The sequence below is a fragment of the Fusarium redolens genome (assembly GCF_020744475.1).
Source record: "Fusarium redolens strain MPI-CAGE-AT-0023 chromosome Unknown BKA55scaffold_5, whole genome shotgun sequence".
In the NCBI taxonomy this organism is placed as follows: Eukaryota; Fungi; Ascomycota; class Sordariomycetes; order Hypocreales; family Nectriaceae; genus Fusarium; species Fusarium redolens.
Window position 1 is genome coordinate 191,219 of NW_025763668.1, and position 15,907 is coordinate 207,125.

Genomic DNA, 15,907 nt, shown 5'->3' on the forward strand with positions numbered 1-15,907 from the left:
CCTCGTTAAAACTACTCTACCGATATTCTCGGTGCAACATGTGAGAAACTAACTAACCCCTTGGCATATCTCAGCGGCACATTACTGCGGAGACTGGCTGACGCCTTGAGCTTTCGGATAGACGCCCACTGGCTCATGATAGATGCTCTGCGTGTATTCCGTGCCTTGGCAGCATTTTCCTCCTCAGCCATTTGGTCAGTTCCTAGGAGCGCTTTCCTTGCTTGTGCAAAGTCGCTCTCTTCATTGTCCTTGTTCGGTCTGGGCTCGGCATCAAAAGCGACATCCCGGGCTTGGTCAGTAGCAAATTGCGTAGTGACAGGCTTTATCTTCCATAGATCGCTGAAAAGAATGATTTGAGGGTTGAGAGTAGACCATTTAGACAATGGAGCCTCAATTCGTAGGCCTGTGGCATGTGTCACGGTGCTCTCGCGGGATGTGCCCCCGAGCATGGCATCAGTATTGCCATCATATGAGCCCCATAATGAAGCCGGCAGTTGCTCCCTCAAAACCTCAAAGAAAAAGCCTTCTGACAGATCTTCGCCGTTGGTGTTGATCTTGTGAACCGAGGCTTTAATGTTTGCCGTGAGGCCTGAGGAGCTACTGAAAAGTTGCATAGGTCGCGCAAAGATGCGCCCACCGAGCTGTCTCTTAGGATCTTGAGCACCCTCGAATTCAATACTTGTCGTGGGAACACGAGAAGTGATACTGAACGCAAGAGATCCTCCACGAACTATCCATGAGGATTTCGGAGTTTGAGCCTCTGCTGGAACCTTTTCGAGTGTCATTGCTCCAGATTCAAGTGCGAATACGTGGTCAGTCTCAGCGTTCTTGAGCACGACTGTCATGAAATCGCCAAAGTCCAGTCTATCCGGCTTGCTCTGGTGTTCACCAAACTTGACCCGGATGGTGATAACAGTCAGCTTGAACTCGACTACACCACCAAATGGAGGTCCGCTGACAGTCAGGTCTGCGCCCAGGCTCTTGGTGAACTTCTTACGAAGGACCCAAGCATCTAGTTCATACCAGAGACTAGCGTGAACATGGAACTTAGCGTTGTAGTGCAGCGGGTGGAGATATAGAATGAGATCAGTACGGAAGTCAAACTCGGCGCCGCATGACCATTTTTCGTACTTGACACGGACTGCCAATCCGCCCATGAGCGCCTCAGGTGTAACAGCGGCGTAGGCTTGTCCGGACAGTGATAGACACTTGTCTTTACCATAGGTCCATGAGAGTCCCATGCGTGGTAAGCCTTTGGGATAGTGATCTGGTGGCTGATAAGCTGGGTGCCAGCCTCCAATGCTGATGCACCAATCTCCAGCTTGAGGACTGGTGCCGAACCACGCTCCTACTGCAAATCCTCCAGTGAGGACACAGTCGTCGAATAGAATGAATGATCCATCGGCTATCCGGCCTTGGAAAAGCATGGAGCCACGAGACATGTCGATGCTTCCTTGGAAATTGATCTTGATAGCTGCAAGTGCTTTGCCGGGTTTTGCATCTCGGGGGAACTGACCAGACGCTGTACCCACAATAGCCAACTCGCCGGCACTAGGATCCAGTGGTATTGTCAAGACAGCTCTAACGTCGATAAGTTCACAGGCTGTGCCCAAGACACCAGCCGCAACCCAGTTTGCACCATTCGTCTCCGTCATGTACTTTGTGTCACCTGTCCCACGAAGCCTATCAAACATGACCATCGGATCAGTATCAGGATCTACAAGCAGCGGGAACTTGTGAATCTCAGTGATAGATGGGATCTCGAGTTTCGATCCAAATCCAAAGCCACCACTGATGCCGGAAAGTTCAACAAGACCTGTCTTGAGCATTGGACCCTTCAGCAAGGCGTAGGCCATGAGAGAGACAAACTCTTCCTGTTTGGTCTTGACGCTTTTGTAAGAGCCAAAACCGACAAATTGGTACTTCTTGAGCTTGACACTGACTCCACCTTCAAAACCTGTTATAGAGATGTCGTCTCCCTCGACTTTGATGCGGTGCAAAGTGCCAGCGACATTGAGGTTGGAACCTGTCATTGCTAGGGACAGTCCATCGAGACCCATATCAATGTCCAGATTCCTCCAATCGGTCAAGTCTATCCTTTCGCCTCGTGGCAGCTTTATGATCATACTGAAGTTGATCAATTCACCGTCCATCGGGCCAACGGTCATACGGGCTGTGAACTTGACTTTGATCTTCTGCCCTTTGGCGTCATAGTCAAGCCCAACGTTTGTGATAGTAACGCCGTTGACCCTCTTGTCGAATTTCGTTGTTTCTTGAGATTCTGGACTTTCTTCTTCCAGAAGCAGCATTGCCTTGCCTGAAGTGCCATCCCTCTTCTTGGCTTTCCTGGGCTTGGAGGCAAGGATGATATCGCCGTTGTTCAGCAGCAAGAATGACAAACCCTGACCGAAAGCAGAATCGTTTGCTGCTCGACTAGATAGAAGGAGTTCCTGTCCCTTGAAAGTAGCAAGACTGTTCAACTTGCCAACCTCGGCTATCGTGATGTCACTGTTGGTCCAGTAGATTTGAGTAGAGAATGGCTGTTCCATCTGGCCAATCAGAGGTAACGGCGGTGGTCTTGGTAGCGTGTTGACTGCAAGTCTTAGGATTGTTTTCCATGGCAGTTTGTCCTTCTTCTTTGCGCCATCCGGTCGAGTTCTCGTTCTTGCAAGTTGAACAGTTACAGATCCCGCGGTGAAGCTCAGGGAAACTGTGATAGTAGAAGTTTGGTCTCCCTTATGACGGCTGAGTGACATTCCAAGATTTGACGACTTTACATCGATCACTGCCTCTGAAATGAAAGAGGGTAGAGAGTCTTCGATTGAGTCCACAGATAGCCATTCCAAGATCGATTTAACCTTTACTTCTTCCACCTTGATGAGAAGCAGTTTGGCTTGGAGCTCCAAAACATCCTTTGCATCGATGTAGTTGATCTTCATCTCTGCAGAACCGGCAACTGTAAGCTTGCCCGAGACCAATGCTGAGAATGGTTTATCAACACTAGCCTTATTGTAGTCAACGTCAAGGTAGAGATAATCCACAGACATATCCCAGTCAGACATGGAAATTCTGGCTAACTCGATGCGCACGCTCAGCTGTGCAAATTTCAGACCAGACTTGTCCTTATCAACAAACCTGCCGTTGATCCTAGCCATGCCAACGGTGAATTCTGGACATCCTTCTGGTCGTGGTATGTCGACGTTGTCAATTCCGACCGCGGCAAGGAGAGCCAATAGCCCAAGGTCCTTCTGACCCTTCTGTAGTACGATACCGAACTCGACGCAACGCTCCTCAGATGTTGAGTTTGTGAAGGTCCTAAGGCTGACGCTTGTTTGAATGCCTCCAATCATCAACGCAGCAAACACGTCAAGCTTGCTCGCCTCTTTGGTATACTCTACTCTGACTGAGCCCACACTAAAAGGCGTGGTGTCTGTGGCTGAGGGGAGTTTGATAGCTGCATCATCCTTCATCTCTAGCTTGAAAGAAGACGGTGAGCCTGTGCTTAGATCCAGAGACATCTCTACAATCTTGATCTCCAAGTTGCCAAGCCTCGTGTGGAGCGCACTATCGACTCCAGGAATCAGAAGACTCAACACATCCAAAGCCTTCATAGGAAATCCCTGGACCGGTGTAATAGAAGCCGTCAATTCATTCCTCTCGCCGTCATACTTGACCGACATCACGGACTTGATGTTCTTTATCTGCAGCAAAGCTGATAGTTGAAAGGAGATGGTCGATTCAACCTTGTTGTCCCCATCCGCCTTTTGTCCATTTTGCCATGAAAGCGAGAACTCGACATCTTGCAGCTTGAACTTTTCAACCTCTAGCTCGTCTCTCAGAAACTTGGCGGTCGATGAACGGATCGAGACTTTTCCAGTGTCAGATTGCTCAAACTTTGCATCGCAGTACACCAACTCCATTGCGCTGTTTCCATTCAGGAACGGAATGCTTGGCAAAGTTCCGAGCCCGAAGATATCAAAGACATCGGCCAGGCTAATGGCATCGGGGGAAGAAACTATGATGTACCCAAGCTCTTTTGTGGTTGGGAGCCCAAGCGAGAGCTTTGCCTCCTTCTGAAGTTTCCCACTTCGAAAGACAGCTTCTCCCTTTGCCTGCATATCCCCGTCTCCATACCATTCGACCCTTATCACTGTGTCTATCAATGACAGAGAACCAGGAATGAGATCAAAATAGGGAATGCACAGCTCAAAGTCCCACTCCCGGAATTGCCATTTGTTGTCAGTATTCACTACAGAAAACCCAGCCTCTTTGACTTCTACTGCCTCGAAAACATGGTCCAGCACAGGCATTGCTTTGATCTTCTCTGAGACACTGGTGAAGCCAACGGCGCCGACAATATCAGTAACCGTGACTCCGTGATCAGCAGAGGTAATCTGGAATCGATAATCGTATTCACCCACTCTGGCTAAGGGTATAGCATCAAACTGTGCTGTGATACTCCTCTTGGAATTGCTTGGGAGTGGCATGGATAATTGGACACTCGTAGCTATCCTCGATGTTTCCCAGTGCAGGGGATCCAGTACACGGAGTAAAACTTCACTCTTGACTTTTTTAAAGTTATTGGTCATTGGCAAGAAGTCCTGCCAATCTGAGGACTCGGTGCGTACCCAGATATCGGCCAAGTTGTATGTGTCCACCGAATCAATCGGCTGCCTGAGAGAGAACCCTATCCTGGACATTGATCCCGCCTGCATGCTCTTTATGGATTGTGCAGAATTGCTGTCTGAGGACTTGCCCATGAGAGGGATGTCCCCCTGCAGAATCTTCTTGGGGTCGATCTTGGTGCCGACCAGAGCGATGACGAGATCCTCTAAGGCGATCACGCTGGAGCTGAAAGACATGACGGTCTCCTTGTATGACGAATTCCAAGCCATCTTGAATTCTAGACCCTTTTCCTTCAAAGTGACTTCGGACTCGACGGTGAGATGGACCTGCGGAGAACAACAATTTTCAACCTTGGCAACAATATCCTTGAGCTGAAACCCGAATCCTGCCATTTCAATATCAACAGCATTGACTTTTCCTTCTTCATCCTTTGCTCGATGTAAGACAGCGCTCCCAATAACCTTTTCTTCAAGGGGATGTGAGTCAATGGTAGCTGTAGACTCATCAAGATCGACTTCGAAAGTAGCCAATCCAATCTTGAGGAGCGCCTCTGGGAGTCTTTGGAGGACTGTGATCAATGCATCCTTGTCTTTATACAAGCAAGTTAGCGTTTCGATCATGTTGGGTTTCGCTTTGTTTTTGATCGAGTCGTTGAGGATCTCGAATGCCTGGCGGAGTGAATGCTGAGAGCTGAAGGCCACTGCTCCTATTGGAATGTTGAATTGGGGCGGTGGAAGGGTTTCGACAAGACTTGCACTGTCTACCAGATCTCCGGACAGTTTTGCTTGGACAGAATTAGTCTCTGGTAAGAACTGTGCTGGGGCAAGTTCGAGACGGACTTCAGCCAACGCAGCTTGGGTAGGATTCGTGCTAAAGTCGATATCGCCATTAGGGGCATCATGCAATTTCTCGCCGGAGATAGTATCTTCAATGTAGTAGAAATCCCACCCGTTGACAGTTCTGGCCCATGAACACGTAAATCTTCTAGAAGTGATGCCAAACTTCTCTGTTCGACATCTTATTGCGAATTGTCGGTTGTTGGTAATCGTTAGGTCTCGTGTGTCGATCCAGATAAACTGTGGGTTATTCGCGATATCCCACTTCAGTTCAGTGTTGTCAGCTTCAAGGTACAGATACCGCCAAGCGTTATTCACAAAGCTCCTTATTTGGTACTTCCGTGTGCTCAGAATACGACTAGGGTCAGTTTGCTCAAGCAAGACATTCAGCTTAGTTCTGAGATCGACCTGAATGTTATTGTTCGAAATCCTGATCTCCTGTGTCATATTGGCAGCCTCGCGATTGATTATCGGGTCCTCATGTATGCCGCGAGATTTGCCACTCAGGGACATGTATGAACCGCGGCTCATATAGGAGATCCTGAGATACTGTCCACAGAAGAGTTCTTTGACTGTATCCGTGCCCACCACGTGTGCGACCCTAGCTAGCTCGTCGACGTCGAGACTGTTGCCGCTTGTAACGTATAACCGGGCTTTGCGGTTCTGGTATTTGACTGCGAGCGCCAGTCCAACAAGTACTTCGGATCGAGGGTGGTTGTTCCTTCGATTGGCGCTGACGACATATACATCTGCCACGAAGCTTGCGTAGAATTTGACGACGCAGAGAACATGCATATACGTCAGGAACTCGTCGGTCATATGCTTTTTCCGAAAACTATTCCATTTCTTCAGGTGCTGAGTCCTGCGTTTGCCAAGCTCCTCGTCAAGCTTGTCCAAATAGTCCTTGGCACTTCGTGCATCGGCGAGGTTACTAGGTTGCAAACCGATATAGAGCCTGTCCTCTTTCTCTACAGGCGGATTCAGGTTTGCCAACATATCTTTCTGAATCTCTTTGACCACAGTTCCAAGACTGGTAAAAAGCGCATTCATAGTGTACCTTGACACGATCTTCGTACTCAAGTGCTTGGCAGCATGCTTGACTGCGTCTGTAGTGGTTTTCTTGTAGGGGAGATAGGCAGTTCCGCGATGGACCTTGAGAAGAAAGTAGAGGAAGCCTATGGCCTTGACTTCGTTAGAGTACAGCGGCTCGGAGAACTGTTTCATGTTGTCGGCGAGCGAGCCGTGGTGCTGTATCTTGTAGATTGCGAATCTTCGATGTTCGAATGGGAACGCAGCCTCTATCTGCGGAGAGATTATGTCGGCATGGTTGTCTCCTGTGAAGAATATCCCCATCTCTCCGACCGAATTGGGTGTGACAGTGTACATAAGAATGCTGCGTTTGTTCGTTGTCATTTTGCGGTTGAACTGTAGGTCATGCGCCTCGTCACGGTCTGTACCCCCATAGTACCATACAATTCCCGGTCTGGAGGGAAATATGGCTTTGACTGGAGGAATCAAGTAATCCGGGAATTGATCCTGAGGATGGGGAGCTACTTTTCGCATATTGGTTTTGACGCAGATGTCGTCTATCGGCTTGTTGGCGTTGTCCGTGTCGGACATGACATTTGGGACAAACACATTGTCGCTGGGAAATACGCCGCCTTGTAAGGAGTGCAGATAGCCGCCATAATGATCCTCGTCGGGATGTGAAAAGATAATACCAGCGAAATTGTTGCCATTGCCCAAGATTTGTCGGCAGGCAGACGAGAGGTATCGATGGTACGGGGCTTCCCGTGCCGCGCCATAAGCGTCGTAGTTTTTGGGGCCACCATCAACGAGGATGAAATTGCGCCTGCCGGCTTGCTTGTAGTCATCGCATTCAAGAATCATGGCATCGCCACGGCCAGCATAGATAACGTGAAGAACAGGAGCAGGCATGGTTTCTACTCATTCAGGCGAACCGAAAGAGTAATGGATCTAGTGTAGAGTAAGATCATTCAAGACAATCTGTTGACAGGCTCCTTGAACTTGTGCGATACCGAGTTCTCGGGGACATTGTTGTCGAATTGTTGAAAGTGGCTTCCGCCATTAGCTGTAGACATCTCACAGTGCAGATTTCACGGCTGCTATGCCGAATATGCTCGCCTGCGTCGAGACTATCGATTTTTTGCGCGCTGTAACCTGTTGACACAGTGTAAAGCGTTGATTCGTGAGTTGCCGTATTTTGCATTGAGCTATGCCGTTTGTGGGTGTGATCCCTGTCCTGCAATGATGGGAAATGCGAAGCGGAATTAACATGACTCGCGCGGAATTATCTCACTATATACTACCCTGCCACTGACAGGGATAAAGGGCGGCATTCGGAATCTGTTACCCTAAGGCTTAGAACTTTTCGCAATTGAAGTGACATGTGCTTATTCTGTTGAGCATAAATCGATATTTTCAAGGCTCAATGACAGACCATGAAGTGCTACCTGGACATATAACAAATAATATGCCAGACTATCAATCTAAGCAACAGAGCCGGTCAAGTGAAATTATCATAAAACCAGTTGGAGTACCAGTTACCGCCAACAACCATCTTGCGCTCCTCCTCCGTTGGCTCAGTCGCAACGCCACAGTCCAAAAGCTCCGTCTGGTACGCAGTGATATTCTCGCGACCAAGCTGTTCAGCCTTACCACCGGTGAGAGAGTTCATAACCGTAAATGAAGTCTCAAATCCAGACCCAGCTTGGGCGCTATTGAGAACGAGAACCGATCGACTGGTATCTCCATAGCTGAGCGACCAGCAAGAGCCGCAGAGTGGAGAGCCCGGACCATTGACACCTTCATATCCCGCTATCTGATACGTGACTTCGCCTAGTTTTGCCCAGTCTTGACCTTCAACTATTCGGCCACCTTTCCAGCACGCGAGCTCAGTGACGGAGGCAGTATCGTCATCATAGAATCCACTGTATGAGACTTGGTAGGTGACAAGTTAGCAACACGACTACGATAAAGGTAGAGAGCTCGCTCACCGGTGATAGCAGAGGTGAATGAAATAAAGGAAGCAATACTAGCTATTTTGGAACTATACATCGTGAATTAGAGAAAGCAGAGAAGGTTTTTAAAAGAACTTTTCTTTTTTCTTGCTAAAATAAATACCTCATTTTGAAATAAATGCGGATACAAACGGTATGCACATTAACTCAGGGCACCGATCCTACCCCAATCTGAGAGGTCCTTGGCAGGACATGTTGGTTGTTGGTTATGTGATTGTACTCGATTAATGACCTTTTGACTGAGAAGACCCATAAACCACTAGTAATGAACCTATCAGGCTCGTTCGGCAGTCTAGAAGAGCTCGTTACAGGCCCCGCTTTGCTGATTGGAGCGGTCTAGACTTATAAACCTTTAATTGTTATGAAAATGCCTGAATATCTATTATTCCAAAAGCTCTAACAGTGGGAGGGAGACTGGGCCACTGGTTACATTAAGCTTTTAAGGGTTCTTGCTGTGGTGCTGGTTCTTTGTGGCAAGCTGATACTCTAGTATGTGCTTCCTAATTGAAGCCAATTTGCTACCGTATTGACTTTGTACGTAGCAGCGGTGGTACGCCGCTGCCACGGTGACAGTAGATTGCCTCTTTATGGTATCTTCATGCATTCGGCCGGTGTTTCCCCTACCTAGCTCTTTGTTTAAGAAGGTCTATGGCGTTGCATTTGGGGTAAAGAGTACAGGTATCTATGGGGATACTTGCCAGCCGTAAGGTTATACACTTTAGGCAGCTAACATAGGTGATGGGAACACGATGGAGTAAAATTGTTATTGAAAGACTATTTGACTATGTACAAGTGCATTCATTCTACCTGGTTTCGATCCTGCCGTGGCTACAACGGTAACTTCGCTGTTTTGACGCGCTCAAACAGGCTTGATCCCTAAGCCTTATCCTTCTCATCCACCGAACGAAGGAATGGCTCAAGACTCCGATTTCTGTTTAAATGGGGATTTCATCCAGCAACTTATAATCCGGCCTGATTATTGATATGCTTAGTGAGAATCCCGTTTTGGTCAGATTTTGTGGCACGTCAGCAACCAGCTTCTTACATATGGCATACTTTCAGCCGACAGCACTAATACCTGTTTGATGCACGGGAAGCTATGCGGAAATGAAATAATGTAGAGCCAACTTATACGGGTCCTAAGACCGAGTAAGACAATGGATTTATTTAAAGAGCCGGAGCTGCCCGTTATTTGTAAGTAGGGATTTATTCATCTATTCCGAGTCAGGAAAACAGTCTTATGATATGTCTACTCAAGAAACAGCCAAAACCTTATTCCTTAATGTTGATGGGATTGACTTTGCCTATCGTGTCATTGGCAAGTCGAACAATTCTCAGCCTCCACTCCTCATGCTCAATCACGTCCGATCTACCATTGACACATGGGACCCTTACCTGATCAACAATCTCACTGCAACAGGCCGTCAACTCATTACCTATGACTATGCAGGTCTCGGCCACAGAAAAGGACCCGTCGCAACAAGCATCAAGGGCTTTGCACTCAATCTCCTCGCTTTTCTGAACGCTTTGCTTCTTAAGCTCAGCGTTGAAGAAGTCGACGTTTTGGGCTTTTCGATGGGAGGATATATCGCTCAACAACTTGTCCTTGATTCTCCTGATATTGTTCGGAAGATGGTACTCGCTGGCACAGGTCCTAGTCTTGGACCTGGTTTAGAGCGTCCTATGAATGAGGTCCAGTCTACCGTTTTCAATCCTACCCCTGGCCCGGCTACAATCGACGCTTTCTTTCCCCCGTTCACTACAGGAGATGAAGGGACTGCTTGGCTTAACAGAAGTACTACGTCAAGGGCTGGCGTCGCTGGGAAGAATGGGGAACCTGAGATTGCTCTGTTTACTACTGGAAAGCCTCTTCTCAATCTGACTCAGGCATACTTGACATGGGATGCAGATCCGCTTCCCTATGCTCTTCTACAAACCATTCAGAAGGACACGCTTGTCACTTGTGGTGATAATGATCTTATCGTCCCCACGCAGAATTCATTTGTTCTTGCAAGACAACTATCCAGAGCCAATTTTGTTATGTTTCCGAGTAGCGGCCATGGGCACTTGTTTCAGTACGCAGGTTACTACGCAGGGCTCGTTGGAGACTTTCTGGATGGCCATCTTCCTTCTGCTCCGTTCTCAGCTGGACAGACTCCGAGCCTGGGTTAGCATGAGAGAAAATATTAAACCCTATCTTATATAACGAAACATAATACTTATTTGGTATTTACTACCTCCATTTCTATCCAAGTTTAAGATAGAGATGCGCTTGGGCTTTTGCTCTCCTAAAGGCAAGGATTTACACCAGATTACAACCGCTTCATAGTGCCCATGTCCTCCGCAATAGATCTCACTGTCGACATAGCCATCCCAGCATTACACAACATTTAATTGTAACTTCTCATTGTTGAAGCTTTCTGTGACTGCCTGAACTTCATTGCTTGACTGCGAGTGCTGGAGTAAGGTATTGTCGAGAAGCTTTATGCTTTTGCCCCTGAACCTTCGAATGGCCTGCAAAGCAACTTAGTTTTGACATGAACCTTCTTCCGATTGAGGGACTGCTAGCCTTGAGAATATATTTCAGGCAGCTAACACAGGTAATTGAAACACGTTATTTCTTTTCACGATATAAGATTCTACCCCAAAAGCTTGCACGATAGTAAGCCTTCTTCGATTTTAGCTCGACTCTTGAGTCACTCAGACATTTCTTCCAGGTATAAATATCCCAACCCTCCACCACCAGTAGCTCCGGATTTCTCTTTTCCAACACTCAGCAGTCCCCAACTAACATCATGGCCTCCAGTAGTCCTCTCGAGAGGCTTCCAGCACACCTCATAACCATTACTTTCGGTGCCTTGACGTCCCCCCAGGATATCCAAGCCATAATTCGTGCCGACTCTCACATTTTGCGTATTTTCCTTCAAAACCACCATTTAATTCTCCGGCCCCTTCTACAAGGTCTTTGCCATCAGTTTCCAGGTCAAAATCTGACGCAAGCAGCCATAGTATGTCGCCTACGGCAAATCGAGAACGGACTCCCTTCTCAAAACCGGGTTCAAGCTGAAGAGGTAATTAAACCAGTCTTGACATCATCACCAGAACCATTTTCAGTAATGCAGTTAAATCTAGGAGCCCTCTCAGAACTATATCAGCTCCTTCGCGAAGCGGATACTTTTGCAGTCCATTACTCGAAAGAGGCTTGGGACATGTCACAAGATATGGCAACTAGAGAGGGCGAGAGAAATCTTCCCAGGATTCCCATGTCTTTACCACTGTCAGAGACAGAAAGTCAACAGATGCAAAAGGCATATCTACTCTTCGATGCATGCCGACATACTCTCTGTTTCAGCACCTCCTTTCTGCAGGACTATGTTCCTGGGGCACATATAACCTCATATCCCCTACAAATTCATCTACCAAGATAAGGTTCTGTGTATCAGGGCCTTTCAGGCAGTCTTCGTATTCTTATTCAAAGAATATGAGAACCTCTTGAATCGGATCAAGGACCGGATGACTGGCCCGACCTCTCTCACACAAAGACGGCAATATCTACAGAGAGGCACACGTGATGGTCTCCAATTCACAGCCTATCTTTGCTCGCAAGGTTACCATCGGCTGCTGAGTTCCCTAGATATGAACAATATCGCACAAGAAGAACACATTCTGGCTTTGTACATGCGATACCTTCAGCTCAAAGCAAACCGCCGCACTTGCCCGATGGTGGTGGGTGCTGATCTGGAATACTCACTCAGGACACTTCGCTGTGGTACTAACACAGAGCGTGAGTTTTGGATAAGTGGAGCATTTATGTGGGACATGAAGAGGTTGCAGCTGGGGGAAGAATGGGAGTGGCTTGCAACTGAGTTCAGAGAGGGCTTCTAGTGACACATCTCGCAGCCGAACATGACGCCCAGGCTGTGCGCCTTGTGCTTGAAGTCCATGCTTATGCCCAAGAGAAGTGTTCGGAATGTAGGTAAGCTCCCGCAGAATCAGCACCCCTGAGAATATCCAAGTTCAGAGATGCGACAGTGTTTCGAACATCATTCTGCATAGTGTCCGGACCGCAAACGTATATGCCAAGCGAGTCGGTAGATGCCATCCCGTTTGCCACCCCTTTCACAACTCCTGGCAAGTCGGGACGACCATGCAGTTCGTCGAATGATACCGGACTTTCTGTCCCTTTTTCGCTTCCTGGTTCCTTCTTCCCGGGCACCAAGCTACTGTTCGATGGGAGCCTTGATTCTGTTATGGCTCCATCGGTACAGTAGAGCTGCACATACAAGCCCGAGACCATTTTGTCTGAATACTTAAGCAAGGTTTCGCTCACAACTTGTCGATACCAGTTGCAGCTCTCAACATCTCGACTTGCTAGTATCACACGAAGTGATAAAAACGGGGATCTGTCTCTTTGATCTTCTCTGCAGTCTTCATCGCCCTCGGCTGTGTGGGTTGCGATATACTGCTCGATAAAAGGCAAAGTCCATCCAGCTCCAGAACCTCCTGCGATGACAATGAGATGGTTGCTGTTCACGTAAGACTGTGTATTGATGCCCCCGTATGGTCCATCCACCAGTACTGCGACCTGAGCTCCTGGATTCTGCAAGGCATATTCGTACAGCTTTGCTGTAAAACCTCTGTGTCTCTTGAGATAAAATACAAGGAACGACTGGTCACCTGGAGATGTCGATGGTAAGGAGCAAATCGTAAATGGATGCGCTGACAAGGCTTCTGTAAGTCCAAAACCAGTAAAGCGTAGGAAGCAGTGCTGTCCTATTTCCCATGTGAAGTTTGCAGGGATAGTGACACGGACGAAACCGTTGTCTTCTACCTTGACATGAGCCTTTGCTCGTACACCATACTCAAAGCAGGTTCGCAGCCAGGGGTAGACGTAGCAGGGAACGTATACAGCGCCTGTACCTATGAAGTAGTGCCTATAAGGAAGCGTCAGCGTCAGTGGCTGTCAATGGTGGACATCAAAAGCAGCTTTACCAGGACGTTAGGGTATAGTCGCAGTGCCAAAAGAAAGTAAGCATGAATATGACAACTGCGAAGAAGTGCGTTGCCTTGAAGAATTCATATCCCAACAGCTTTCTAGTTTCTATATGTAAGCCAGTAGTCATACATCAGACATCTAGATACGCTTACCGAATGGCACTGTGGGACGCAAAGGTAAGCCAGGCTTGGAAAATCAAGGCGACGATACCAGTCCAATAGAACAAAAGGCTCATCTTAAAATGCATCTGCATATCGTGAAATCTGATATGATAGACAATAAACGGGAAGGTGTGCAGGAGAGCCAGTATAAAAAAGGCGTAAGCTATCCATCGATGGAATACTTGGAGTCTCTCGTGCGAGACGCCTGTCAGTAAGGTAATCCAGTTTGTCTTGGTTGCCGTAGCACTATTACTCGTCAGTAAAGGTCGAAGAGATTAAAGTAGTTTGGTAATGCAGGACTAACAATACAAATGGCATGCATCCCAAAGCCAACCATCCTGATCTTGTTCCTAATGGTGGTGAGCCACCAAAATCCAGCGAAGGCCAATAGTACGGCTGAGGGATTAAGTCCATGCCTATCAAACATTAACTGGTCGTTCTCCTTTGTGGCTGTTTGGTTCACTTACAAAAAAAGAAAATTGTTCCAACAAGTCCCAGTAACAGCACTCCAACGGGAGCCGAGTTGAATCCAAGTGATGTAACATGGAATCCACGGTATGAAAGATATCTGACGATAGTGATTAACATGCGCCAGAGTCTAAGACCACGGAATCTCGGAAAAGCAAGGCCAAGAATGTAGTAGGATATCAAGTGGCCAATCGTGAAGAGTCCAATGCCACTCATGAAGAAGGCTACTGTAGGTAAAGCGTAGACGTGATCCGCGATGTACCTTTTTGAAGTTAAAAAGGACTTTTTCATGTGGTGTTTAGTCAATTTTCAGATTTTCAGCTTACCAAAAATGCCATCTTTTCATATACCAGGCACATTGTGCTTTAGTGAAGCCATCACAAGTGAATGCACGACTCCCAGTCAACTGAACTGGGGGCGTGAGCCAAGCTGCTGACTCCATATAGGAGAGATTGATCGCAGAGGAATTTCAGGGAGTAAATTAAAGAATAAACGCCCAAAGCGATATCTGTGAGGGGCTGTGGGGGTGATGACTATATGTCGAAGTCTTGACAAAACAGATGGGTGATACGGACTGCCGTCTTCCAGCTTAATATGTGTTGGTTTAATAAATCTAGAAGCTGGCGAGAGCGATATAGAGAAGGTTATAAGAAGAAATGAAGTAATAAGTAGCAAAGACGCCTATTGCTCGCCTGGCAAGATACAAAGCAATGTAGGTATGTACTCCCCTTGACCAAGTAACTGTTTTATAACCAACAAGGGTCTTGTGCCGAGTTCCGTAAGCATTAACTCTAATTGGTAGATCTCTTAATAACACTTCAAAATTTCCACTCCATCATCGCATAAACGGCACTTGAGTAAGTTTGAGCAGGCTTGAGCAAGTTTATCTACGGTAATAAGATTATTCCCGAGACCACTAGATCCGCTACCACGATGATATAAGCTTAGATAAAGTAGTGGTCGTTTTTCACCTCGAATTACAACCAAGTTACTATCTCGTTACAAAATGGATTCAAGTTCAATGAAAATGGACATGACTACTTCGACGAGCAGTTCCATGCCCATGTCAACTTCCAACTCCGGCGCTATGGATATGGAGCAAATGAACATGGTTTTCTTCACTTCTACCAAGACACTCCTCTGGGCAAAGTCCTTCGCTCCCACAACGACGGGACAATATGCAGGTGTTTGCATTTTCCTCATTATCTTCGCCACCATATTCCGCATGCTGCTTGCTATACGCGTCAACTTTTACAGCATCAGGGATGGTCTCAGGCGGAGGCGCACTAAAGGCCTGCTGGCGGAGCACCAAACTAGTGAGATTGGCCATCGACCATGGAGAGCGAATGAAGCTACAATTCTGGGAGCAATAGATGTCATTATTGCAGGCGTGAGCTATCTGCTGTAAGTGGTTTTACCTACATTTAGGTCACTGAGTAAAGAGATTGACCAGTGTTTTGTCTAGGATGCTCGCAGTTATGACAATGAATGTTGGCTATTTCCTCTCGGTATTGGCCGGGGTATTCATCGGAAGTGTTGTCTGTAGTCGCTTTTCAGTGAAATTTGGCCTAGATTAGACTAAACCTTGATAAAATAATGTTCGGTTTTACTCATCGACGGATAGCTAACTCAGCCAGTAAGTCCAAGTTTAGGGTCAGCGCCTTACCAGATTCATTAGAGTGTAAACGTTCGTTATGCTCGAAAACGATTCTCAACAGTACCATCCCTATAGTATTACAATAACTGTCTCTATAATTTCCTAATTGGCGGAACAGGTGC

The 15,907-nt window shown here is 47.2% G+C and overlaps 5 protein-coding genes across 5 annotated transcripts; 2 read left to right on the plus strand and 3 right to left on the minus strand.

Moving 5' to 3' along the window:
• Window positions 1-11: 11 nt before the first annotated feature.
• Window positions 12-7,400, minus strand: BKA55DRAFT_536598 (uncharacterized protein; the record flags this gene model as incomplete). Its single annotated transcript, XM_046189844.1, has 1 exon — window positions 12-7,400. One exon carries the CDS (start codon window positions 7,398-7,400, stop codon window positions 12-14), a length of 7,389 nt encoding a protein of 2,462 aa, XP_046051591.1.
• Window positions 7,401-7,989: 589 nt separating this feature from the next.
• BKA55DRAFT_536599 (Cerato-platanin-domain-containing protein) lies at window positions 7,990-8,540 on the minus strand (the record flags this gene model as incomplete). Its single annotated transcript, XM_046189845.1, has 2 exons — window positions 7,990-8,423; window positions 8,480-8,540. 2 exons carry the CDS (start codon window positions 8,538-8,540, stop codon window positions 7,990-7,992), a joined length of 495 nt encoding a protein of 164 aa, XP_046051592.1.
• Window positions 8,541-9,748: 1,208 nt separating this feature from the next.
• On the plus strand, window positions 9,749-10,675 carry BKA55DRAFT_591717 (Alpha/Beta hydrolase protein; the record flags this gene model as incomplete). The annotated part of the gene is made up of 1 exon (XM_046195290.1): window positions 9,749-10,675. The coding sequence occupies one exon, from the start codon at window positions 9,749-9,751 to the stop codon at window positions 10,673-10,675; it is 927 nt and encodes a 308-aa protein (XP_046051593.1).
• A 1,774-nt stretch (window positions 10,676-12,449) lies between these two features.
• BKA55DRAFT_638507 (ferric reductase like transmembrane component-domain-containing protein) lies at window positions 12,450-14,570 on the minus strand (the record flags this gene model as incomplete). Its single annotated transcript, XM_046197073.1, has 6 exons — window positions 12,450-13,437; window positions 13,496-13,597; window positions 13,652-13,906; window positions 13,965-14,076; window positions 14,128-14,390; window positions 14,455-14,570. 6 exons carry the CDS (start codon window positions 14,568-14,570, stop codon window positions 12,450-12,452), a joined length of 1,836 nt encoding a protein of 611 aa, XP_046051594.1.
• Window positions 14,571-15,149: 579 nt separating this feature from the next.
• Window positions 15,150-15,705, plus strand: BKA55DRAFT_505687 (Ctr copper transporter family-domain-containing protein; the record flags this gene model as incomplete). Its single annotated transcript, XM_046187211.1, has 2 exons — window positions 15,150-15,532; window positions 15,594-15,705. The coding sequence occupies 2 exons, from the start codon at window positions 15,150-15,152 to the stop codon at window positions 15,703-15,705; spliced, it is 495 nt and encodes a 164-aa protein (XP_046051595.1).
• Window positions 15,706-15,907: the final 202 nt, after the last annotated feature.